The 26888-nt window shown below is 38.7% G+C and overlaps 1 protein-coding gene across 5 annotated transcripts in view; it reads left to right on the top strand.

Annotated features, from left to right (window-relative positions):
• NCOA1 (nuclear receptor coactivator 1) overlaps positions 1–26888 on the top strand; it is a 581392-nt gene that overhangs the window by 527932 nt on the left and 26572 nt on the right. For all 5 annotated transcript variants that reach the window (XM_053709523.1, XM_053709524.1, XM_053709519.1 and 2 more), the window contains exons 12-14: positions 9170–9346; positions 16392–16515; positions 25516–25666. In XM_053709523.1, coding sequence (XP_053565498.1) covers positions 9170–9346; positions 16392–16515; positions 25516–25666 — 452 coding nt within the window. The remainder of the gene's footprint in view (positions 1–9169; positions 9347–16391; positions 16516–25515; positions 25667–26888) is intronic.

The raw sequence follows: 26888 nt of genomic DNA, 5'->3' as shown, positions 1-26888 counted from the left end.
GCGTAGATTCTGGTAAGATCGTTTCATTTTTTATTGAGGATGATAATGATGATAACATAGAAGTCAGGGTCACAGTGTGGCGCCTTTTTATCTTTACAGAATCAAGGGTTAATATTCCTGGAAGGGGGATTATTGAACAGGGGGGGGTTTATACATAATATTGTTTATTGTGTCATTGCTGCGTTATGTGCGAGATGAGGCTCTGGCAATGTGTGGAACTTTCAGGTGACTTTTTCCCTAGTGCAGGGGCGGTCCTGCCAGGCATTCCACGTGACGGGGTGTGTCTCTCCTGATCTGTGCCGCAGGAGACATAGCGGTTTCTGTAGTCCGGGTCCTAGGAGGTGGTGAGTGCCCCGGCCATACCCGGTGGTATAAGGTTCCTTTTTGTAAATTAAGTTAGTCTTCCCATAAACGCAAGCGATGGAGGACTCTGACGCGTTAGAGGGCTCTCCCTCCTTAACAAAGTCTCATTCCTGTGTTTATTGTGAGGAGGTTTTGGTAGATCAGCCTGCTCAACTATGTTCCAACATAAAGTTGCAACATCTAAATGTAAACGGATGTCTAGTACTACTGAGCCGTCCACCTCTGAGGGTTCTCCGTCCCGTGAGGTGCGTTCCCTGCATTCATCTCCTATTGCACATGCAGTGCCCTGGGGTCCCACCGTTACTCCTTCAGAAAAGATTAGTTGGCCGTCAGACTTTGCGGACCAACTGGAATCGGCGGTTTCTAAGGTGATCGATGCCTTACCTCATTCTGCTAAGTGCAAGCGTAGGGTGTATCATGGCGGCTCGACCGAGGGTTTGTCCTCTCCGATGGCAGATCCAGAGGCTCTATACGAGGTCGAGACCTACTCCGACTCTTCAGAGGAGGCCCATTTTGGGTCGGAAGCCGGGTCATCTAAGCCTCCTGCTGCGGAGGAGCCTGGTTATAGGTTTAGGATGGAAAATTTGCATTTTCTGCTGCGACAGGTACTTGCTACTCTGGAGGTTCTGGAACCTAAGATCCATAAACTTGACAAGGTGTATGAGGACAGGGTGGTGCCTCAGACTTTCCCGGTCCCCGTTAAGATAGCAAATATTATTAAGAATAAATGGGAGCGATTAGGGTCTTCTTTTCCCCCTTCTTTTAAAAAACTGTTTCCCATTCCGGACTCTCAGCTTGAGCTGTGGGGGACCATTCCCAAGGTGGATGGGGCTATCTCTACGCTCGCGAAGCGGACAACTATTCCCCTAGAGGTCAAACTATTCCCCTAGTTTGTCGTTTAAGGAGCCCATGGATAAAAAACTGGAAAACATGTCGAGAAGGATGTTTCAGCACACAGGGTTTGTTTTTCAGTCTGCAGCGGCCGTGGCAGCGGTCGCCGGTGCTGCAACATATTGGTGCAAATCCCTGTGTTAAATTGTCGAAGGGGAGACATCCATCGACGAGATACAGGAGAAGATTAAGGCGCTGAAGGTCGCCAATTCTTTCATCTGCAATGCCAATATGCAGGTATCAGGTTTTTCGGTTTTAGCACGCAGGGCTCTGTGGCTAAAATCTTGGTCTGCGGACATGACCTTCAAGTGGAGGCTGTTGTCCTTGCCTTTTCAAGGGAAGATCCTGTTCGGTCCAGGATTGGATTCGATCATATCCATGGTTACGGGAGGCAAGGGAGCTTTCCTCTCATAGGATAAGAAGGCTAAGCCTAAGGGATTTACTTTTCGTCTCTTTCGTGTGGACAAGGCCCAGCGCCAGCATCCCACCGCAAAAGCGGACCAGTCCAAGGGATCTTGGAAACTGGCTTAATCTTGGAACAAGTCTAAGCAGAGCAAGAAGCCCGCCGAAACTAAATCGTCATGAAGGGGCAGCCCCAGACCGGTCTCAGGATCACGTAGGGGGCAGATTATCTCAATTCTCAGACGCTTGGTTGCAGGACGTTCAGGACCCTTGGGTTCTAGAAGTTGTCTCCCAGGGTTACAGGATAGGGTAAAGATCCCATCCGCCCAAGGGCAGATTCCACCTGTCTTCAAGACCAGAGAAGAGAGAGGCCTTTCTAGAGTGTGTGAGAGATCTCGCCCCTCTCGGGGTTATCGTACCAGTACCCCCTGCAGAAAGGGGTCTAGGATACTATACCAATCATTTTGTGGTTCCAAAGAAGGAGGGCACGCTCCGCCCGATTCTGGACCTGAAGTGTTTGAACAAGTTTCTGAGTGATCCATCGTTCTAGATAGAAACGATCAGATCTATTCTGCCCCTAGTTCGAGAGGGACAGTTCATGATAACTATAGATTTGAAGGACGCTTACCTTCATGTGCCAATCCACAGGGACTACTTCAGGTTCCTAAGATTTGTGTTTCTGGACCAACACTTCGTTTGTGGCCCTTCTTTTTGGTCTGGCAACGGCCCCGAGAGTCTTCACAAAGGTTCTGGGGGCACTGCTGGCAGTGGCCAGATCCAGGGGCATTGCAGTGGCGCCTTATCTGGATGACATTTTAGTTCAGGCGCCGTCGTTCAGCCTCGTAGAGGATCATTCGAGGGCTCTTTTCTTGCTTCTCTGATCTCACGGTTGGAAGATCAACTCAGGAAAGAGTTCCCTGGGGCTCAGCAACAGGGTAGAGTTCCTGTGCACGATAATAGACTCTATGTCCACGAAGATATTTCTCTCAGATCGGCGGCGCAGGAAGCTGGCGTCCTCCTGTCTTGCACTTCAGTCCTCCACAAGCCCATTGGTGGCTCAATGTATGGAGGTGATAGGTCTCATGATGTCAAGCATAGATGTCATCCCATTCGCCAGGTTCCATCTCAGACCTCTTCAATTGTTCATGTTGAGACAGTAGAACAGCGATCATTCAGATCTTTCACAGCTGATATCTATGGATGCTCGGACTCAGAACTCTATTGGTGGACCCGTACGGAGCAACTGTCTGTGGGGACATACTTCTTGAGACAGTCCTGGGTGATTGTGACCACGGACGCCAGTCTGTCGGGATGGGGAGCTATTTGGGGTGTCAAGATGGCACAAGGAAAGTGGTCCAGGGAGGAGTCTCTCCTTCCGATCAACATCCTGGAGCTACAAGCAATTTACAATGCTCTGAAGGCGTGGCTTTCTCTGGGGTTAGTCAGTTTCATCAGATTCTAGACAAACAACATTACCTCGGTGGAGCTCCCGCGATGAGGGAGGTGTCTCGGATTCTGGAATCTGAGTCCCACGACTGCTAGCTCTCAGCGATTCACATACCAGGTGTGGACAACTGGGAAGCGCACTTTCTCAGCAGACAATCCTTCCATCTGGGGGAATGGTCTTTTCACCCCAAGGTGTTTGCGGAGATTTGTCACAAATGGGGAACACCGGAGATAGATCTCATAGCGTCCAGACTCAATTGCAAGCTACCTCTATACGGGTCGAGGTCCAGGGATCCCCAGGCAGATGCCCTAGTGGGGATTCAGCCTAGTTTACATTTTTCCACTGATTCCACTTCTACCTCGAGTAGTGGCACGCATCAAACAGGAGCGGGCCTCGGCCATTCTGATTGCTTCTTCGTGGCCGCGGAGGACGTGGTTTGCGGATCTGGTGAGGATGTCTCCTCTCCGCTGTGGAGGTTACCCTGTCGCAGGGATCTTTTCAACATCGAAATCTAGATTCTCTGAGGCTGACTGCGTGGAGTTTGAGAGGCTTTTCTGAAAGTGTGAGAGCCAGTCACTCGTCGCATCTACCATAAGGTGTGGAGGACTTACTTGTCCTGGTGTGAGAAGCATGGATATCCTTGGTATAAGGTGAAGGTATCCAGGATTCTGGCCTTTCTCCAGGATGGTTTGGAGAAGGGTCTTGCCGCTAGTTCCCTAAAAGGACAGATTTCGGCTTTATCAGTTTTGTTACATAGGAGACTCGCTGAGCTCCCTGACATTCAATCTTTTGTTCAGGCTCTGTCTAGAATCAGGCCTGTCTTTAGACAGTCGGCTCCGCCTTGGACTTAAACTTTTTTTTGCAGAGGGTTCCGTTTGAAGATTCTGTCCTGGAAGGTTCTCTTTCTGTTGGCTATTGCATCGGCATGCAGAGTATCTGAACTAGCTGCCTTGCAATGTGATCCTCCTTATCTGGTGTTTCATGCGGATAAGGCTGTACTTTGCACTGGGTTGGGGTTTCTCCTCAAGGTGGTATCTAGCCATAACATCAATCAAGAAATAGTGGTTCCTTCCTTGTGTCCTAACCCTTCTTCTTCAAAGGAGAGGTTACTTCAAAACTTGGATGTGGTTCGTGCCTTGAAGTTCTATCTTCAGACTTCAAAGGATTTCAGACAGTCTACATCTCTTTTTGTGGTGTATTCTGGGAAGCGCAAGGGACAAAGGGCCTCTGCTACTTCCTTGTCTTTTTGGTTGAGGAGCTATTCTACTAGGGCTGTGGCTTCATCTTGGGCCTTCAAGAATAAGGCCTCTATTGAACAAATTTGTAAGGCGGCTACCTGGTCCTCCACTTTTACAAAGTTTTACAAATTTGACGTTTTTGCTTCTGCGGAAGCTGTTTTCGGGAGAAAGGTTTTGCAGGCTGTTGTGCCCTCAGATTAGGGTCCGCCTTTTACCCTCCCGGTTTCATTCAGTGTCCTCTAGAGCTTGGGTATATGTTCCCAATAGTAATGAATGAGGCCGTGGACTCTCCTCCCCTTTAGATGGAAAACATAAATTATGCTTACCTGATAATTTCATTTCCATCGAGGAGAGAAGAGTCCACGGCTCCCGCCCGTATCTCTGTGGGGCAGACCTAAATTTAATCATCTTCTGGCACCTTTTATACCCTAATATTTCTCCTACCGTTCCTGGTTCCCTCGGCAGAATGACTGGGGGATGAGGGAAGTGGGGGAGCTATTTAAGCCTTTGGCTGGGGTGTCTTTGCCTCCTCCTGGTGGCCAGGTTCTTAATTCCCAATAGTAATGAATGAGACCGTGGACTCTCCTCCCCTCGATGGAAATGAAATTATCATTTAAGCATAATTTATGTTTTTTGCTTTGCTATTCATCAGAAACTTATTGTATACCATTACATGGAACCAAGCGTCCCTGCCATACTAATTTGTCCTTAGACTAAGAGCTCCGTCATAAATGATTCTACTGAAAGCCTTGATATTGATGAATCGGCCATAGGGGTATAGAATTGCGGCCCATGCAGAATAATGCGGGTTGCTGTAGCTTTCTGAGGGTAATTTAGAAGTTATGAAATAATTCATGTTTTGTACAGTTATATGTAGGGATATCTTCTGTCGCATGACCAATAGATGAGTCAAAAGACTCCTCTTCAAGTGGTATATCTGTCATAGAAGTCTAACGGCAAGATCACCATGATTACAGGCAGACAAGTTTGCAAGAAGAGAACCTGTCTGCCTGTAATCGCCACTTGTGATGCTGCATCGCTTTTTGAAAATAACATTGCACAAGAGTAAAATGATATAGATATAAATAGATTTACTTATTAATGGTGATGGTCTATTTTCATTCGGTTCTAATGTTTTGGATCAATCCATCTCAAGTTCTCCAACATAGGTTACTTGACCGTTTTTAATTTTCCTGTTTATTTTTTTGGAGTTATTACCTCTATGTGTTGGCATTGCAAAACCACCAGTTTTTTTATTTTTATTTTACTTGGTTTAACCACAGCAGCCATCTTTGTGTCATGGTGCATGACAACGTTTGGTTATACAGATGTTTCCTGAGCTGAGATATTGAGGTTTCTGTAAAACCAAAATTTGTCTGTATGCCCAACAAAGTCAGTGTCTACCATAGTTTTAAAAGAAGTTTGGTCTTTTGTTAGGCAGCAATGTGGTATTTTGTTTATACTTACATGAAGTACTACAAACACGTTCAAGCTTCATTTGAGGTGATCCTGGAATTTGTTGGTACAGATCTTGAATTTCTCAGTTATATGTTGTTGTTTTGGTGTGGATTTTTTTTTCTGGTAAATTTATTTATACTTTCCCATTAATATAAATAAATTTCTTTTGCTCACCTTGGCTGGAATGTAATACATTTCTGTGCGAATTGGCAGCCACATTTGGCAAGGTACATTCAGCTAGTGTCTAATGCAAATATTTACCCTGAACACCTTAAAGCATTGGTTGTTTATTTACTTTATGAAATAATCACACTCTCTAAGAACCTGATATTCTTGTCTACTAAACCAATAACTTCAGTGCCATCCCCTGGGAAAATGCACGTGGCTCACAGATTAGAGTGGGCATGTGCCAGCTACCTGGGCTATCTTCTACTTTCTCTTTCAGTCTCTGTTAGCTGCTGTATCGGTTATCAACTTTTTAACTTTTTAACTGCACCTAGGCATATACTTTTTCCTCTATACTTAGTACCCATCTTAAGATCCCCCTCTTCTCTGAGGCGTCTGAACTGCAGCAATAATCAGTGTGCACATAAGTTATCTTTTTTAGGAGGGCAGGGCGCTGGGATAGTAAAAGGAGGGCTGTCATCATTCCTCAGGTTTTGCCATGTGGTTCTGGAGTGCTGTAACACCCCTCAGAGAGCCCTAGGACAGCAAGATCTGACGCTGTCTGTCATTTTGCCTTGTCATTTTCTGCTAGAGATCTTTGTTACTTCATACTCCTATTTTCAGAAAATAAATATACTACACATTAAACCATCATTATTTTGGTTGTTGTAATATAATTTTAAATCTCCCACTTCTACAAGATCACAGTAGAGACAGCAGTTATAACTAGAGAGAAAATTAATTGTACTGTTGATATTAAATTGAATGCAGTGCTACAGTAGATACTGAATAAGAACAGTTATACACAATGTTTTTAGATTATTTTTCATTCACTTATAATATATATATGAAAAAGAATCTAAAAATGGATACATGTGTATATAAATGTTATTATTCAGTTTCTTGCAGTTACTGTAGATCTACTAACCAGTATATGCTGTTCCTGGAGGTTTTAATGAGCAAAAATAGCTTTTTCATATAAATAAATTAAATAATTTCCCATATATTTAATACCCTGTAGCTGGTATATAGTGTTCCTTATACATGTATGGAAAGTAGCTCATGTAGGTTTTAATCTTGCAATTGAAATAAATGATTGAAACCACCACTCATAATGAAAAGGTCAGTAACTATGTACTAGCCTTTGTGTTGAAAGAGATAAGGTAAGCAGGTCTGCTCTTCTGACAGACTCAATTCATTTGTATGAGGACATTTTTAAGATCAATGAGTGATCATTACAAAGAGTAAAACTAGCTATTTCAAATAAAAAATAAACATCAAGGATCAAATTCACATGCATTTAATACTCTTCAGGTAATTGAAAACATGTTCAGGGGAAATACATTTTACAGTACTGTGTCCCTTTAAGCTTTTACCTCTGACAATGCTTAATAGTGCATATATGGGGATCTTAATTGGAAAAATAAGCAGTATGGAATGTTTAAAGAATTTTAGGCAAGTTTTTTCATGTTTTAGTCAGGGGAAAGAAATCTTGGGCAGTCTCCAGATTTCAGAGTAACCTGCAGAGACTTGATCTGCTTGTGTATTTAATAGAAGGAAAATGTTTGCCTGGAAAGGAGCCTGTTTACATCTCCTCATATACAGAGCTGTCAGGTTTCAAGGACAAGAATGACTAAGGGCAGTGCACGTATGTTGTGTATGGCTGCTGATGAGAGGGGTGAATGATACACTCATTTAATGGAGTGGTACTTCCTCTTCAGGAGTGAGACTTACCTATCATCAGTCTGGCACATAACACAATAGTCCAGCGTATTTATCTTCCATTATTCCTTTGTTATTTGCATTTTTGTTACAACACAGACTGTGTGACATATGACATGTCCTGAATGTAGATGACATTATTAAATAGTTTACAACTAGTTTTTTTAGCTTTATTTTCTCTGTTGAAATAGCTGTTTTTGCATGTTGTAGTGCCACCTATACTAAAAATTGCATTTAAGTGCTGGTTATAGAAAAGCTATGTAAACAAGAAAGTGCTGAATAAATTACACTCCCAGCAGGGGTGGAAGAGAGAAGTACCAACATTTTCCCATGTGTGTAAACAGCAAGAAATAAGATAAGGAGGGCTTTGTGGATAATATAATGAGGTCTACGTTTTCTGTAAACTCTGCCCATTTGATTAGGTTTTGTTTTTAATACAAATATTAACCTAAAGGAGCAATTTCCCATACATTTTAAACTTTGCAGCTGGTATAAGAAGTCACTGAAAACACATTAAGGGGAACCCAGTTTTACAGTGCACTGTCCCTTTAAAAGAGATATGAAACTCAAACATTTTCTCTTGTGACTTAGACAAGAGCATACCGATTTAAAAAAGGCTCCGATTTACTTCTATATTGAATTTGCTTTGTTCCCATGTCAGGAAGTAGTACTGCCCGCTAGTGTTCTATCAAATGGATAACATTCTTTAAAAACTGCTGCCATATAGTTATCCAGAAATGGGCCGGCTTCTCATCATACGTCCCTGCTTTTCAACAATAGATACCGAGAGGGCAAAGAGAAATTGATAATAGAAGTAAATTAGAAAGCTGTTTAAAATTGCATGCTCTATCTGAATCATGAAAGAAACATTTTGGGTTTTCTATCCCTTTAAGTACGTTTAAGAAAGGGCGTGTAATTCCTTTTCTTGCTTGCTTTGCATTTAATTAATTGAGATGTTTTAATCATAATATAATACAGTTTGTTACGTTTTTAAAAGTGCCCCTCTTGAGCCGGCTTCTGTTCTGAATGCTGTTTGTTCCTTTGCATTAAAATATATCGAGATCCTGGAGGGAATACCTCTGGTCTTTAGCTTAGTCTTAGTCTAGTTAGATACTTCTGGGGCTTTAAGGTGGTGGAATTCAGAGTAACTATAAATGATTCTGTATTTATTTAGAGTTTTGTTTACACAGAGAACCATTATACAGCCTGTAGTCATACACCAGATCAGTTATGAGTCACCAGTAGACAGAAGTAAATACAAATCTTGTCTGGCATATTTATGGTTGTGCCATCTATAAGGGCTAAGCACATGACAAATGATGAACATACACAAAGGCCACAGCCCTCCTACGCAGCGTCCTTGTAGCATGTGACACGTGAGTTCAGTCAGTCTGAGCACTTGTCCATTCCATAAGTTTGACACCTCCATATACCATTACTGTGCAGTAACTGAGACATTATAACCTGTTACATTTTTGTCTAGATTTTAATGGCATGGCTACCAATCAGTCACCGTTTGGATTTTGTGAGCCTCTGGAATCTGTGCATCTAGATCTGAACCCATTTCCTGCACCCAATGACACAAGTCCGCGATCAGGACTTACGCCAGAGCAGGGCCGAGTAACTGTGACAGGGACAACCTCGTTTCAGACAGATCCAGGTACGTAATTAAAAGTGATGGTTATCATAGGTTAAAAATGATCATTTATAACTAAAAGCTGTGACTAGTTTTGATAATTATTCTGTAAAAGTTTATCTGCAATGTGTTTTGCATTAGCACAAGTAATTATAATATCTGCATTACGGAGTATTGTTCATAAACTATCTGCACAGCAGTCAAATGTAACTGTGGATAAAGACATTATAAAAATCCCTGTAAATGTTGGTTGCCTTCAATTTTTCATGTAATGTGATATAATTTAGTCCTTCTATGTGCAGCTCTGGCTTATGTCCCCATTACATCTGTTCAGTTCTTGCACATCACTTAAAGGGACATGAAACCCAATTTTTTTCTTTCATGATTTAGAAAGAGCATACGATTATAAACAACTTTCTAATTTACTTTTATTATCTATTTTGCTTCATTCTCTTGATATTCTTTGCTGAAAAGCATATCTAGATATGCTTAGTAGCTGCACACAGATGCCTCCTGTGATTGGTTCACTGTGTGCACTGCTATTTCTTCATTAAAGTATATCTAAAGAATAAAGCAAATTAGGTAATAGAAGTAAATTGGAATGTTGTTTAAAATTATATTCTATACCTTAATCATGAAAGAAAATGTTTGGGTATAGTGTCCCTTTAAGTATGTTACCTTGAAATACAGTAGGTTGTAGTCTCACCTGTACATGTGTCATCTGAACATGCAATTGGTGCTGGCACTAGCCTGTGGATGAGTTGGGGACTGTGTCACCTATGGCTTCTGTATGGTCTGTCTGGACCTTTGTCTCCTTGGTTGTTTAGGACCAGAGTCTGTACATAGTTTTGGGATCAATGTTATCTTGATACTTATGTGGGCCATTATTTCTGTACATTATTTTAGGACCCACGTCACCTCATCATTCATGCAGGACACGTGCCACCTAAACTTTTTTGTAGCCAACTGTGTACATGCTGTTGGAACTTGCATTGGCCTTACTATGCATTATGGATTGTGTCATCTGCATCTATTTGCAGGGCTCAATATTTGGTTGCACTGCCTTTCTGGAGCTTTGTCTCCTTGGTGTTCATGTTGGAACGTGTCACCTACATCATTTCGGGAATTTGTTACCTTGGTATTCTTGTAGGATCTGGCTCTGCACTTTTCTATAGTACCTGTGTCCTTTTTGACACCTATGTGACCTCTGTACATCGTTAGCACCTATCATCTTGTCATTCATGTGAAGCTTAATGTCGGTATATCATATGGGACCTGTCACCTTGACATTTTTGTGGGACCTGGCGTCTGGATGTCATTTTTGGACCTGACACTTTGACATTTATTCAGATTCAGAATCTGGCACCAGTATATTTTTTTAGGATGTCTCATATTCACATTTATTTGGGTACTGTCACCTGAAGATCCTTTTGGTTCCCTTGCCACGTTTACATGCTAGTAGGAGTAATTTGTTTGGGACTGTGACATGCTGGGGCACGTGATACCTTGCTCGGGTCCTGTGTTTTCTTATAATTTCTGGGTCACCTGTTCTTACAACCCATGCCACCTGAATGATTGGCACTTCCAGAGACCAATGATATATATTCAGGTCAAGTTTGCCTACAAATAACTGGCTGTAGGGAAGTACAATTAATGTGTAATTAACCCTGTCTGATGCTTCTCATTCTCTCAATAACATTATTTCTGCTGGTTGTGCTTTGTTACATCCAACTTAGATTTCAGTTGTACCAGACAACAGGTCGTCACATCTGACTTCCTCTTCGTCATCATTCAACTTGAGAGGAGGGGAGAATCCATCACCAAACCCGGGGAAATAAAAATAAACATTGATGAGGGACAAATATAAAACAGTATGTTAGAGGTGAAAAAAGAAGTGAAATCAGTACACATTAGTCAGCCAGTCACTAAATCCACAGTTATAGAGCAGGTGTTGTGATTCTGACAAAATCAATCAAATGTTTGTTGTGTAGATAAATGCCCCTGTCAATCTCAAGCACGTTGACATCTGTCATTCTTTGTTTAGACACCTATAAAGCCTATTACTCTGCTTTGATTAAAATATTTGTTTGCTATAATGTGCACCAATAATAACAGACATGGGAGGACCAGTGCTGTGTGTTAACTCTTTGTGACGGGAACAGCAAATTGAAATGGATGGCTGTATTGCATACAAAGGGTTTACTGATTCGATCCACAGAGATGCAGATCCTGTGATTAGCGGCTGCAGCTAATTGTGTCAGTCAGATGTGTGTAAACACATTCCTGGCTCATTATGTCATTTTTATGCAACGTGCATGATAAAAGCACGATCACGTATTCAGACACATGGGGTTTTAAACTGGCCTTTGGCTGGGTGTATTGCCTACTCTAGTAGATAAGCTAAATTATTGACCCTGCTAAACTGAAATCTAACATTATGAGTTCTGTATTTAAGTGTTTAACATCCCATTTTAACCTGAGAAATCTGCCCTCATGAGAGAAGAAAAAAATGAGTTGCTGTGCAGTAGTTTGAAATCTGTAAAAATAAATTATAAATGTGTTGTGGGTAAATGGACATCTTAAAGGGACAGTAAATTCAAAATGAAACTTTCATATTTCAGATAGAGCATGCAGTTTTAAACAAAGTTCCAATTTACTTCCGTTATCTAAATTGTGTTGTTTTTTTCCTTTGTTGAAAAGCATACATAGTAGGCTCAGCATCTCAAGAGCAGCAAATCACTACTGTGAGATAGCTAGTGATAGGTGGTTTCACATATATACCTCTTGTCATTGTCTCACCTGATGTGATTATGTTCAGCTAGCTCCCAGTAGGGCATTGCGGCTGCTTCAATAAAGGACACAAAGAGAATGAAGAAAGTGTAATAAAATAAGTAAATTGGATCATTGTTTTAAATCTTATGCTCTATCTAAGTCATGAAAGAAAAAAATTGTGTTCCATGTTCCTTTAATTATTAAACAAATATGAAGATTTGAGACTTTTTTTTTACAAGGTGATATGATAGCTTTGGCGAGCTGTGCTGGGCAACATCTTCAGCAAGCCTGGCACATTAGTTTATGTACAAATAACCTTGTGTTTTAGTACAACAACATTTATAACCTATTTTACTGCTTCTAAAAAGTTTAAAGAGTTCTCAAACTTAAGAATAGACCTTTACATGTGTGCTACACAAGCCATAAAGATCTAGTCTTGCTGTGTTTGGGGGACCAGCTCTTGTACAAGGATGCAGTGTTTGTGCTGGGAAAGCTTTTAAAAAATCTATTACAACGCAAATGAAACCACAGGAGCATATTAGTCTTAGGCAAGTGACTAGTTCCACTGTGGTTAGTACGGATTGTAGGCACAGAAGCCTGCACTGCTCACACTCACGGAGAGCGTAGTGGGAAAGATTTGGGAATGTAACGCAAGCAGAGCTGTAGAACCTACCCTGGAGAGTAGCTTGAAATGAATGAGTAGTATTAGCTTGAACTGAATGAGTAGTATTAGCTTGAAATGAATGAGTAGTATTAGCTTGAAATGAATGAGTAGTATTAGCTTGAACTGAATGAGTAGTATTAGCTTGAAATGAATGAGTAGTATTAGCTTGAAATGAATGAGTAGTATTAGCTTGAACTGAATGAGTAGTATTAGCTTGAACTGAATGAGTAGTATTAGCTTGAACTGAATGAGTAGTATTAGCTTGAACTGAATGAGTAGTATTAGCTTGAACTGAATGAGTAGTATTAGCTTGAACTGAATGAGTAGTATTAGCTTGAACTGAATGAGTAGTATTAGCTTGAACTGAATGAGTAGTATTAGCTAGAAATGAATGAGTAGTATTAGCTTGAACTGAATGAGTAGTATTAGCTTGAACTGAATGAGTAGTATTAGCTTGAACTGAATGAGTAGTATTAGCTTGAACTGAATGAGTAGTATTAGCTTGAACTGAATGAGTAGTATTAGCTTGAAATGAATGAGTAGTATTAGCTTGAACTGAATGAGTAGTATTAGCTTGAACTGAATGAGTAGTATTAGCTTGAACTGAATGAGTAGCATTAGCTTGAACTGAATGAGTAGCAGTAGCTTGAACTGAATGAGTAGTAGTAGCTTGAACTGAATGAGTAGTAGTAGCTTGAACTGAATGAGTAGCATTAGCTTGAACTGAATGAGTAGCAGTAGCTTGAACTGAATGAGTAGTAGTAGCTTGAACTGAATGAGTAGTAGTAGCTTGAACTGAATGAGTAGTATTAGCTTGAACTGAATGAGTAGTATTAGCTTGAACTGAATGAGTAGTATTAGCTTGAACTGAATGAGTAGTATTAGCTTGAACTGAATGAGTAGTATTAACTTGAACTGAATGAGTAGTATTGGAAGATGTCTTTTGCAGTCTGACCTTCTATTGCAATATTAGCTTTAGGGGGACTTGGAAACATCTTACCAAATCTTGTGAAGTTGATAAATGTGACACCGTTTTGGTGTTGAAGTTCCAGCAGATTTCCCTAAATGTTTGTCACTGTGGGGATCTGTCAATGTGAGTGGTAAGCAGTTACATAGCTGAAGAAAAGCTACATCTCTGACAGTTTGAAGCAGTGGACCGGATACTTTTAAACAGATAATCACATGGCAAATGTACTATGTAGGTAGTACTGCTAACATTTAATTGTCTTAGTTTGTAAAGAGCAGGCACAGAGGTTTTTTTATAGACTGGATGTTATGTAAGGACATTAAATACCTCAGTAACACCGCATCCTGCTATATCTTTGCCCTTGTCTGCAAATACTCTTCCACCCGCCCTACTTCTGTAATCCCCTCTCGTTATGTCCTCACATTGCTGCCTACCGGACTAATTGTTTGGAATTTCTTGCTGTACTCTGTAAGACTCTCCTCAAGCTTTCAGAGCTTCAAGCTTGTTCGGAGATGTTAACACCCTACATTAATATATGCACTTTTAGCGAATAAGCTTACAAGCCCAACAGCCATTTTATAAACTTGTGTAAAACGTACATCAGACAACAACCTATAGACAATGTCCTCTACTCTTTTTGCAGTTTCTTTTTGTAAATATTGTTATTTGCTACTCTGGACTTAAAGTATATTCACATCAAAGTGTTTTTGTTGTCAGATAAGTTCCACCAGATGGAAGGTGACATTGACATAAATCGATGTGCATTTTCTGGAGGACTCTCAGTCAAAAGTGTTTTATTTTATTCCAGGAGTTATTGGTTGTGTACATTTATCACACTGGCTGAAGAAGTCGGCTACTGCTGAGCATTGTGGGATTGAACTATGAATGTGTTGTAGGCGTTGGTGTTTGGTCACATATTTACCTTTGTTTGGTATTGTGTTACCCTCATAAAGTTATAGATTTCAGTGTTGTAAACATGAATACAATGATAAAGTAGAACAGCATTGCTTTATATGTATGTTTAGCTGACATTAATTCTGCACCTGTGTACACAGTCCCTTTGTAATCAGGTCTGGGATGGGACTGTTAAATTAACCATTTGGAAACATTCAGGCAAATGATCAGTTACATGTAAAATAGCATTTGATTTTTCTCGTTTGTGCTGAAATAATTCTGTTTTCAAGAATTAAGCTTTAATGCTTTAATCAACCTTGATGTTCGTTCCCTCTAACTGCCGAGATTCTTACGGAGGAAAAAAAGAGATTTTATCTACTTGTCAGGACCTTCTGGATCGCGTGTTTTCTCATCTGTTGTCAATCGCTAAAGACCAAAACTGTATCTCCCAGCTGTTGCAATTGCAAGAGTCATAAAGTCAACAGTCAAAATACGTGTAATATTGTTTGTGAAATAAAGCTTTTTGGTTCTTAGAATAATTAGAAATAACAAAACAGGTAAATCATATGTTAATATACGCTGCATTTTGTTAAATAATGCGATTAAAACTTAAGAAAAATTGCATTGTGGGTGAAAACATTAGAACATTTTAAAACTCTAATGAATAGCACAGACATACAGATAAGCATAATTCATATAACATAATGTGTATATAGAATTTCTAATGTATTCATTGTATACTATTTCTCCCCTCCTTAAGTGACGTTGTAATGGTGAGTAGCTACTGAGAAATGCCTGTGTATACTGCATACTGCTGTATCAATGCTCACTGGCTAATAGAGACAAATTCCTCTGCTTTTTTGGTAAACATGGACAAGCCTTTATCCAGCACAGGCTTTTCCATTTAAGAAAACCTCAATATGTCTTTTAAATGCTCTCTTTTGAATGAGATAAAAACATATTACATTGCTAGGGTTTCACATTGATGGGATTTTATGCCAAGCAGTTCTCATACAGCTAAATTTGTATTGTAAGCAACGATTCCACACAGGTTGATACATTAGGGTCTTTATAAAGCAAACGTAATTACATTAAATTGTCATTTAAAGGCACATGAAAGTCAAAATTAAAGTTTAATGGATCAAATAGAGCAGTGTTTCTCAACCGCGGTCCTTAAGTACCCCAACAGGCAAAGTTTTTATTATAGCTGAACCAGTGCCCAGGTGAAGTAATCAGCTGATTAGTAACCATGGTTACTAACCTGCTCTCACCCATCAGCTGATTATTTCACCTGTGCACTGGTTCAGCTCTAATGAAAACCTGGCCTGTTGGGGGTACTTGAGGACAGCGGTTAAGAAGCGATGAGATAGAGCATGGAATTTTAAGAGACTTTTTCAGTTTTCCTCTGTTATCAGACTTTTTTGTTCTTGTGGTGTCCTGTGTTAAAAAGCATACCTCAGTAGGCTCAGGAGCAGCAATTTACTACTGGAAGCTAGCTGCTGATTGGTGGCTACACACATATGCCTTCTGTTATTGGTTCACCAGGTTTAGTCAGCTAGCTCCTGGTAGTGCATTTGGTAAACTGACGTAAGATCAATTTAAACACATACAGTAATATCTGTTGTGTACTTCCGTATGCATTAGACAACGTCAGCCATTGTGGATGTAATAATCTGTATATTTTTATTCTATATTGTGAATTGGTAAGTGGCAGAGATTCAGACACATTGTTTCTTTTTGACAGACCTGTTTATTTGTTCCTCCTTTGTTAGGTTTGCCAGACCCAGATTTAGGGATTACAGATCCCCAATTTGGACAATCAGGAATTGGTGACCAGATGCCATGGTCCGACAACATGAACTCTATGAATCGTGTGACCACAAATACACAAGAAGAGTGAGTATCCCTGATAATTAATTTCTGCACTTGTCTCAAATGTCCACTGTGTCCTCTATTGCATATACATTATCCAAAAGGCTATTTAATTTTCATGGAAATGGATCAGTCAAGTTTATTGTTGAGATAAGATTACATTTTTCTGTAGGGGTTTAATGTAGCAAACAAATGATCAAACTTAATAAAAATCTGTGAAAAACATAGGTTAATAATCTGCATCTAGTGTGAAATGCTTACAGCAGCGCACAAGCTCATTTACTGTCAATCCCACATTATGCTGACAAAATGTCTGTTTAAATGCTTCAAGACATTTATTTTGCATGTAGATTTTTTGGCAATGCATTACTTTTTGTTGGTGATATATTGTGCAAATATAAAAAATGACTTAAATGTTCCTTTAATATACAGTGTAATCTGCTTAACATTTGTATTTACTTCCTTAGACACTTAAAGGGACAGTCTAGTCCAAAACAAACCTTCATTATTCAGATAGAGAATGTAATTTTAAACAATTTTCCAATTTACTTCTTTCAACAATTTTGCTTGGTTCTCTTGGTATTCTTAGTTGAAAGCTAAATCTAGGAGGTTCATATGCTAATTTCTAAGCCCTTGAAGACTGCCTCTTAGCTCAGGGCATTTTGACAGTTTTTCACCGCTAGAGGGTGTTAGTTGATGTGTTTCATATAGATAACACTGTGCTCATGCACGTGGAGTTACTTAGGAGCCCGCACTGATTGGCTAAAATGCAAGTCTGTCAAAAGAACTGAAATAAGGGGCAGTTTGCAGAGGTTTAGATACAAGGTAATCACAGAGGTAAAACATGTATTTATATAACTGTGTTGGTTATGCAAAACTAGGGAATGGGTAATAAAGGGATTATCTATCTTTTAAAACAATAAATATTCTGGTGTAGACTGTCCCTTTAATTCTATTTAAAATAAAACCTGCTTCGTTTGTGGTAATTTGAGGGAAACCTTTATTTGTTTTACTCCATTCTTAATTTATTGTTACATATTTACTTTACTCATAGTTTATGTATCTCATTCAGGGTGAAATCTTTTAGATAATGGAAAGCCATCCAAAAAAGGAAAAATCTATCTGGCTGTTAATTGACATGTATGTATGTAATATGTTAAGGGATACTAAACACAGATTTATTTTTTTCATGATTCAGATAGTGCATGCAATTTTAAGCAAATTTACTCTTATTATCAATTTTTCTTTGTTCTCTTGCTATCTATATTTGAAAAAGCAGCAATTTAAACTTAGGAGCCGGCCCATTTTTGGTTCAGACCACTGGGTAGCGCTTGATGGTTGGTGGCTTAAATTTTTTTTTCTGAACAATCTAATTGACAAGGTACGCGGTTTCGATTGATTTCTTTGACAGTTTTTACAAGCTGGTTTACCAGTAGCCAAGGCACTGGCATATATTTCTCATCATTACATATTTATATGGGCAACTGTTTTATAATTCTCTAAGAGAGAAAAGAAAAATTTCTTTTAAAGATCTCATCCTAATGCAAGTCTGTAATACCTTGTGATCTTCCGGATATATCCAGGATAATCTTGCTTAAGAGTTTCCAGATGTTTGTCAGTGTGAATGTAACCTATCTTTCTGATAATTTAAATTGATCTACTTATATATAGTCTGCTATCAGAGTATGTGTTTGTGTGATGTGTGTGCGCCCACAGGGAGCTGGATTTTAAGAAGTGGAAGGGGCCGAAGCCAGCACAGAAGCTCAGGAATGTTGAGTCTTTGCATCCAAGTTCAAAATCTGTCATAACTTTCAAGTCCATTGTGTTCTTACTGTATCTTACTATATTTGTCTTAAAGCTCGGAAAGAATATTTTCACTGCATTTTCTTCATGATTTAAATGTAAAGTGGTTGCCAATGAAAACCTTTGTTTTGCTTCAGAAGCCAGTTTGAAATATAAAGGGACATCCTCATGCAAGAACAACATAATCTAGTTTGTTAGAGAATGTAATTTAGCATTACTGATCATAGCTGACTATTGGCCAGAATGTAAACAGATTGTACAAAATATAGCTATACTGCTTGCATGGTTAATATATATTGGGCCAGATTCAAAGTTGAGCGCAAAATATTGCTTTTGCGAGGGCGATATATTGTGCTCAACTTAGTAATACCAGTGCGCGCAAACGTGCGCTGGTATTACAAGTGAGCTGCAATACGAACATGACCTTGTGTTTGCATTGCACAGAAGCACTGCGCTCACGAGAGCGCGCTTCCTTAGGCTCCTATGGGAGCCTTGTTCTCATGCCGTCAGGAAGAAGGTAAGTTGCACAGCAAATATGAATATATATGTATATGTTTATATACACCCCACAGCCGCCAACTTTAACCCCAAAAAATGCAGTAATTTAAAGGGAAAAAAAAAAGATGCAACATTTTTTTATTTTTAAAAAGGAACCTCACATTTTAGGGGGAGGCAGTTGGGGCACTTTTAAACTAGTTATTTATTGCGGGCGCGTAAAAGGGGCGAATTTGCAATAAATTAGCACTTGTAATCTAGCCCATTATGTGTGCAGTACTATAACGTGCACAGGTGCGTTCTTTTCCCCAGATAATAGATTTCTATTAGGGCCAGCATCAAAGTTCATGTCAGATAACGCCTGAATGCTAAGCCGATAGTGAAGATTCCCATTTTGTTCTTTGCTTTACACTTACAATGTACATATAACATATAAAACTTAACACATACATATATACACACATATATATATACACACATACATATATATATACACATACATATATATATATATATACACACACACACACATACATATAAAGACATATATATATATATATATATATACACATACCTATAAACACATATATATATATATATATACACACACATACATATAAAGACATATATATATATATATATATATATATATATATATACACATACCTATAAACACATATATATATATATATATATATATATATATATACACACACACATACATAAATAGCCACATACACCTTGACACCTTCCCACTAACATCCCACCTTTCCCCAAAATCTTTTTTTCTCCGTTAACCCTTTGTTTCATATGTATTAAGCCTTAAAGGGACCGTAAAGTCAAAATTAAAATTTTCTGATTTAATAGATCATGCAGTTATAAATAACTTTCCAGTTTACTTTTCTTATCTTATTTGCTTTATTTTTTTGTTTTCCTTTGTAGAAAAGCGTACCTTGGTAGGCTCAGGAACAGCAGTGCACTACTGAGGGCTAGGAGCTGCATATGCCTCTTGTCATTGACTCACCTTATGTGTTCAGCTAGCTCCCGGTAGTGTATTGCTGCTTCCTCCACAAAAGATACAGAGAGAATGAAGCAAAAACTGATTAAAAAAGTAAGTTGTTTAAAATCATATGCTCATAAAAGAAAAATGAGTTTCATGTCCCTTTAATTTACCTCTATTTATGTCTATAGTATTTTAATCTATTTGAATGTGCACAAACAAGCAATAATATTTATATATTATTATTAATATAAAGCGCTAAATGTGAAAGCGTTTTTTTAGATTGCAAGCGAGCAGTATTAACCAACTTTAACAAAAGCACAAAGAAAGCAATGTTACTGCTTCCCAAGGAAAGTATGGGACATATATTTATGTATCGAAAGTATTAAAAATGCTTTGGCTTAAATGCACTTTAACCAACAAGTTTTTATTCTCTATCATGAGTTGTGTTTGCGTGAGGCCAAACGCAAAATAACCAAGTTGCACTCAACTTGGCACCAGCAAAAACTGTAGAGCTATAATTTATTGTGATTCAGAGCTGTTTAGCTTCTGTTTATCCTCTGAAACTGTCCTCATAACTTTCATACTTGCGCTTCCGACCCACCACGTTGGAACAGTGTAACAATAACAAGTGTCTGCGCAGCAATATATGTATATATACGCTCCACTGGCGTTGAAGAGCCTACATTTTGTCAGAGGGGTCTTCTGAGGACACACTGTGCAAAACGTTACTGAGGAACTATTTTTAGAAAGATTAAGGCAGCTTATTAGTCTTTATTTGGTTTCCAGGCCTTAAAAAGCTTTGGGAAGTTTTCAGTAGTTTAGGTGAGACCAATCGGATCGCAGTTTTCTTTCAGGGACAGCGTCCTACTAATCCTCTTTAAGCATCCCTCTCCCCCCTTCCGTGCTTTTGGGGAAATCAAAGGCACCTGAATCCTTGGGCATAATAAAATGGTTGTAATGGATGTAGAAGCTGGGAGTATTGTACGGTCATCTCTGCTTATAGTCGGCTTATGTGTTTCTTAAGTAAGCAGCCTCACACCCTTTCCCAGCTGAGTGTTAAATATAACAAACTAAATACGGCGACCAAATGGTCAATATATATAAAATAAACATATTACAGTGACTGAAGGTCCATGTTATGTAAAACTAGCTTGTCACAAAGAAATGCAAAGCATTTAAGGAACAGTGGCAGATGCCAATTTTCATATAACTACATGCAATAGACACTACTATAAAGAATATGCACAGATACTGGTATAAAAATACAGTTTAAGACCCTTTAAAAACCTAATTAGACGCTCACAGTTTAGTACTGTTGATAAGGTTAGGCTGGAACACCCAGTGAAAGGGGCTGAGAATGCAGGAAGAACAGACCCCCCCCTCCCCTGCATATGAAAAGACAGATTAAGCAAACAGGAGCAAGCAGGGATTTGTAGACATACATATAAAACTTTAAAGGGACAGTCAACACCCAGGAAAACTATCCCATCTTCAATACCACTAACGTTATGTGTCTAATCTTCGAAAGAACATACAGTTTTCAGCGGTAGATCTAGCCGCCAAACTCCCCCCACGGTTACGTAGGAGGCTTCTTCTTAAAGTCATCCGCCATTCAGAATCAAATCCTCGGCTAGATTCTTTACACGCTTTCACGGAGACACTTTCTATTTCTAATAGCGAGCGGACTAAAATTATAATGCGCATGTGCATGTGTGTACCAAGAGAATGAAGAAAATTTGATAATAGGAGTAAATTAGAAAGTTGCTTAAAATTGCATGCTCTATCTGAATCATGAAAGACAAATTTGGGTTCAGTGTCCCTTTAAGTAAAACATTATACATTGTTACAAAAACACTCCTACATGGGCTCTGTGAATAGATCATCTACAAAACATTTATGCAAAGAAAAATCTACTGTACAATGTCCCTTAAAGGGACATAATACTCATATGCTAAATCACTTGAAACTGATGCAGTATAACTGTAAAAAGCTGACAGGAAAATATCACCTGAGCATCTCTATGTAAAAAAGGAAGATATTTTACCTCACAATTTCCTCAGCTCAGTAGAGTTAGTTCTGTGTAAAAAGTTATACTCAGCTGCTCCCAGCTGCAGGTAAAAAAATTAAAAGAAATGAACAGCAGCCAATCAGCATCAGCAGTGCTGAGGTCATGAACTCTTACTGTGATCTCATGAGATTTGACTTAACTCTCATGAGATTTCATAGTAAGCTTCCTTTACCTGATTGGTGAAATAATATGAGAGTGCACGATGCTAGTCCCTTCAGATGTCCCAGGACAGACGCACTAAAATGCTGCTTAGAAGCCCTTTACAATGGGAGGTGGCTACTGAGGAACTTTTGAGGTAAAATATCTTTCTTTTTTACATAGAGATGTTCAGGTGATATTTTCTAATCAGCTTTTTACAGCTATGCTGCATCACTTTCAAGTGTTTAAACATTTGGGTATTATGGCCCTTTAAAACATACAAATAAACTTTGATCACTAAAATATACCAATACGCTATCTGCATGAAATGTGTTTCTGTTCTTTACAAATAGTAATATAGCATTAAAAGGGTGATCTGATGCAAACAATAAAAAATTTCTAATTTAATTACTGACCACAGCTTAATATGGTCCTAATTACGAGTGAAGCCCAAAATTGCGCATATAGGAGCATAATATTTGCACTCCACTCAGTAATACTGGCGCACACATGTGCGCTGGTATTACAGGTTCAGCGCAATGCAAACGTGACCTCGTGTTCGCATTGCAGGGAAGCTTTGAGCTCACGAGAGCGCGCTTCCATAGGCTCCAATGGTAGCCTCGTTCTCATGCCGTGAGACACAGCAGAGGACCCTTGCGCAACGAAGGGGGTAAGTCGCGCAGCGATGGGCAGAAAAGTGTAAATATATATGAATATATATACATATTTATGTGTAATTACACATATTAACACATAAATATATGTATATAAGCATATGTATATATATATATATATATTTATAGGAATAACACAGTCCCCATAGACTGCAATGTAAAGGCACTTTTCAGTGCCATTTTTTTCTAACACCACACACCTGCTCACTTTAACCCCTTAAAAGTGCTTTGTGCAGTTATGTTTTAAAAATTAATGATGCTACATTTTATTTAATTAAAAAATTAACCTTACACTTAAGTTTGGGAGCAATTGGGGGACATTTTTTTAAATGAACCAGAAATCTGATCCCTGGTTAATTTTCGTAGTGCTAATTGCTACCACGATCTCACGGTAGCAATTACCAGCCACTTGTAATGGCTGGTTATGTATTGTGCGCCAAATTAGCGCTCCACTTGTAATCCCGCCCTATATGTTTACCCTTGAGCAGAACACTGCTGCCCCTGATTGACTGTGTGTTGCATCTAGATGTTACAGCTTTGTGAGGGTTAAACAAATAGTTATATAACATGTCATTTTGCATAAAATATCCCTTTAATGACATTACAGTTGCTGTAAAGAAACTGTGAGTCTTTATTTCAGCTGTGTACGTACACAATGTCTATAAACAGTAAATTACAGCAAACATAAACACATTGAGGACATATTTACTCTATCCCTTTTCTCTATTAGATAATGAAATGCAACATATGATTAGAAATATATCAGTTGCCATTAAATACAGAATCGGATATGTAAAACCTCACATTAGGGTAAAATAAGCATTTGTCCCTAATCTCTAGCTGTGTTTATGACATACTGTATCTGTAGATCACTACTGGCAGTGAAGGAGTTACCACTCCCTGCCTAGTGTGCATAATCCTGAGCCGTGCTGGAACTGGTATTTATTTGTTTTATGTTACGCTGCGTCCATAGAACAGCTCTTGCATTTTTTATTTCCAGCGCAGATTTTGGGTCCCCACATCTGGTACTCATCTATCAGTAAAAGGATAAACATTTTTTAGTCTTGGGGAACCGTTTGCTAAATGTATTTGCTCTCAAAGCCTCCTTGTGTTTCTCTAGTACATTACAGTATTTTATTAGGCAAACTGGTCTTGGGTGTAATTAGATTTTTTTTCTTCCTGATACCTAATACTTGACACACACAGGATCTGAATATACTGTAGATGTTGTTGAATATGTAGTTCGAGGCCACTGAGTCAGCTCTGACCTTTCTAATTCTTTGCACGTGATGTTATTTAAACTGTATGTTGCTTAAAGAATGCGCAGAAATGCAGCCTCTGTTTTCGTTTTTTTAGTTAAATGGTTTATTACTTCCTGAGAAACACTCAATCCTCTGTCTTAAACAGCAGTTGAATTTATTTATTAGATTTTTTTGTTGTTGGGGGGTTGCAATCTTGTTTGATAGCATCAGTTTTTTTGTTTGTTTTTTAGCATTTTTGGCAGAGAACTTGCAGCCAGTTGTTAGAAAATATGGGATACTGAATTTTGGCAAGGATTTAACTTAAAGGGAAAAATGTGGATGTTATAGAGTTTAGAAGACCCAGCAGAAGGAAGAACGTTATGATTCATAGGAAAGTTATTATCGGAATTCAACAGAAAAAAATGTATCTGGGGGGGAAAAAAGGAGTGTTTTAGTAACTGATTGCAATTTACAATTGAAGAAGGCAGGTTTTTGAGAGATTTCCATTGGCTAATATATCTGAGTAGTTTAATACAGCTGCATATATAAGCATGACCTTGTGCACACGCCCATATATACTGTTACATACTGACGGAAACGTTTGTGAAGTTTGTTATGGTATGTAGATGAAAATTACTGTATGGGCCGACCAGTGAGAAACACCTGTTTAGCCTTCTGACTCTGGTATTTGTGGTTACGCAACATAATATGTATTGTCATTAATTATGCATTGCATTGCTGATTACAAAGGAATACAAGTCTTAGATATTTGTCATACACACAGAGACAGTAGCATGAGCTGAATTTGTGATATCAGAAGTCATTAGAGGGAAGTTATTTAGACCGTATATATCTCTAAGCCTGTCGTTGTGCTGGATGCTGCTTGTAGCCTGCACTCTGCACCACACAGGCTTCTATAACGGTCCATCGCCTCTGCATGTTAAAGGGGCAGTACAGCCCAAATGAAATTGGCTCTGATCTAGATAGTGCATGCAATTTTAAACAGCTTTCCAATTTGCTTCTCTTATTTAGTTTCCTTCGTTCTCTTGGTATCCTTTGTTAAAAAACATACCTAGGAGCAGCACTGAACTACTTGGAGCGAGATGCTGATTGGTGGCTGCACATATGTGCCTCATGTCATTGGCTCACTACCTGTTTTCAGCTAGCTCCCAGTAGTGTATTGCTGCTCCTTCAACAAAGGGTGCAAAAGGAATGAAGCAAATTTGATAATGTAAGTAAATGTGTTGGTTGTTTAAAATTGTATACTCTATCTGAATTATGAAAGAAAAAAATGGTTTCATGCCCTTTTAATGTTTTTCACCTGCTGAAAACTCAGTAATAAATAGGAGTCGCACAGTTTAATGAACAATATTGCTTACTGCTTTTTTATGCTTATTCTGTGTTAATTACACAGCAAAATGTGATGTAGCATTGTATGAAGGCCAGTAATGTGCAGACAAGGTTTAATTTAACCTTTTACAAACTGCTAATCTGGGTATCTATTCAGTGTGATTAACACTTGCCAACCGCTACTTGATAACCTCTTGTCATAGTGTCTGTGCCTCCAGTTTCATATCCGTTTTGTTTTGTCTTTATTCACAGAATTGACGACTTTCTGTGTCCTCCCACCACGGTAGAGGGGCGGAATGATGAAAAAGCTCTGCTGGAGCAGCTTGTGTCCTTCCTCAGTGGTAAAGATGAGAATGAACTGGCTGAACTTGACCGAGCCTTAGGAATTGACAAGCTAGTGCAGGTACTTCCTAGAACCTCAAAGGGATAACCACTCAAGGCTTTCAAAAACCCGAGACATTTAAAGGGATATAAAATGGTCTGTTTCATTGTTGTAATAAAAAAGTACTAATCAGTGGGCTATACTGCAATGTGTACTATTTATCCTGTCTGCCCTGTCTAGAGGACAGAAACAATTACACTGTGTAGCAGGTAGAGGAGGAGACTGGAGCTGTCTGCCCACCTGAAATGTTAGGGTTTCTGTCTGATGCCTGTTTGTAGGACCAATGTTAATTAGTAAGTGCTCCATGGGTAAGCCCATCTTTTAGTTAGTGTTACATTTGCTTACATTGACTACATTACACCAGCTGATGTGGCAGATTATATTGAAATGAGAACCTAAACAAGCTGATCTTTATCAGCTACTTACAGATTTGAATTTAGCATCTGTATTATCAGCGGGTCTTGTATTTTGCAACAAACGTGGACGGCATAACTCATGTCCCATATGAGCTATATCTTCTCCTTAATGCCACAGGAAGCAAGCACTATATACTCTCTAACAGCCTTTACAGTCTTTTCATAGTTAGGAATCATATTCACAAACAATAGAGTGGTCAGGATAAATAGAATATTACTTGTAATGTAGGAATTACTAACACTAGATAAACCCTTACAATGTTAGTGACTCTAGCAAATCATTATCCTCTAATACTATACTAGTGTATAAAGAGTTGTATTTCTTGCGTTCCTTTATTGCATTTGCTTTATTGTAAATGTCATTGCTCTAACTAATGTAGAACACAGCCCCCTTGTGGATAAGTCCATGTCTTATTAAAAAAAAAATAATAATAATTTAGAGTGTGTGTATGTAGATATGTATGTGTGTGTATATGTCTGTGTGTATGTATGTGTATGTGTATATATATATATATATATAAACGTACATATATACACACAGTCTAGATAAAAAAGACACACACACACATTTCCAGTAAAATAGTAAGCATCTAATTATAAGGATGAATCATATCTGTATAGAATCTATTTATAACAACTGTATCCATACTAGATACATGTTCATACATACACTATCTATTATATATATAAAGGGATTGAGTGTGTTTGCGATACCTCTGTGAGTTTTTATTAAACATAGAGAGATGATCTTAGATAAGAACCATAAGGCCCATTAAGTCTGTGTACATTTCCTTTTGAAGTTAATTACTTCTTAGGATAGCTGTATT

The sequence above is a fragment of the Bombina bombina genome, chromosome 4 (genome assembly GCF_027579735.1).
Source record: "Bombina bombina isolate aBomBom1 chromosome 4, aBomBom1.pri, whole genome shotgun sequence".
NCBI lineage: Eukaryota > Metazoa > Chordata > Amphibia > Anura > Bombinatoridae > Bombina > Bombina bombina.
This window is presented reverse-complemented; position numbering and strand designations above follow the sequence as displayed.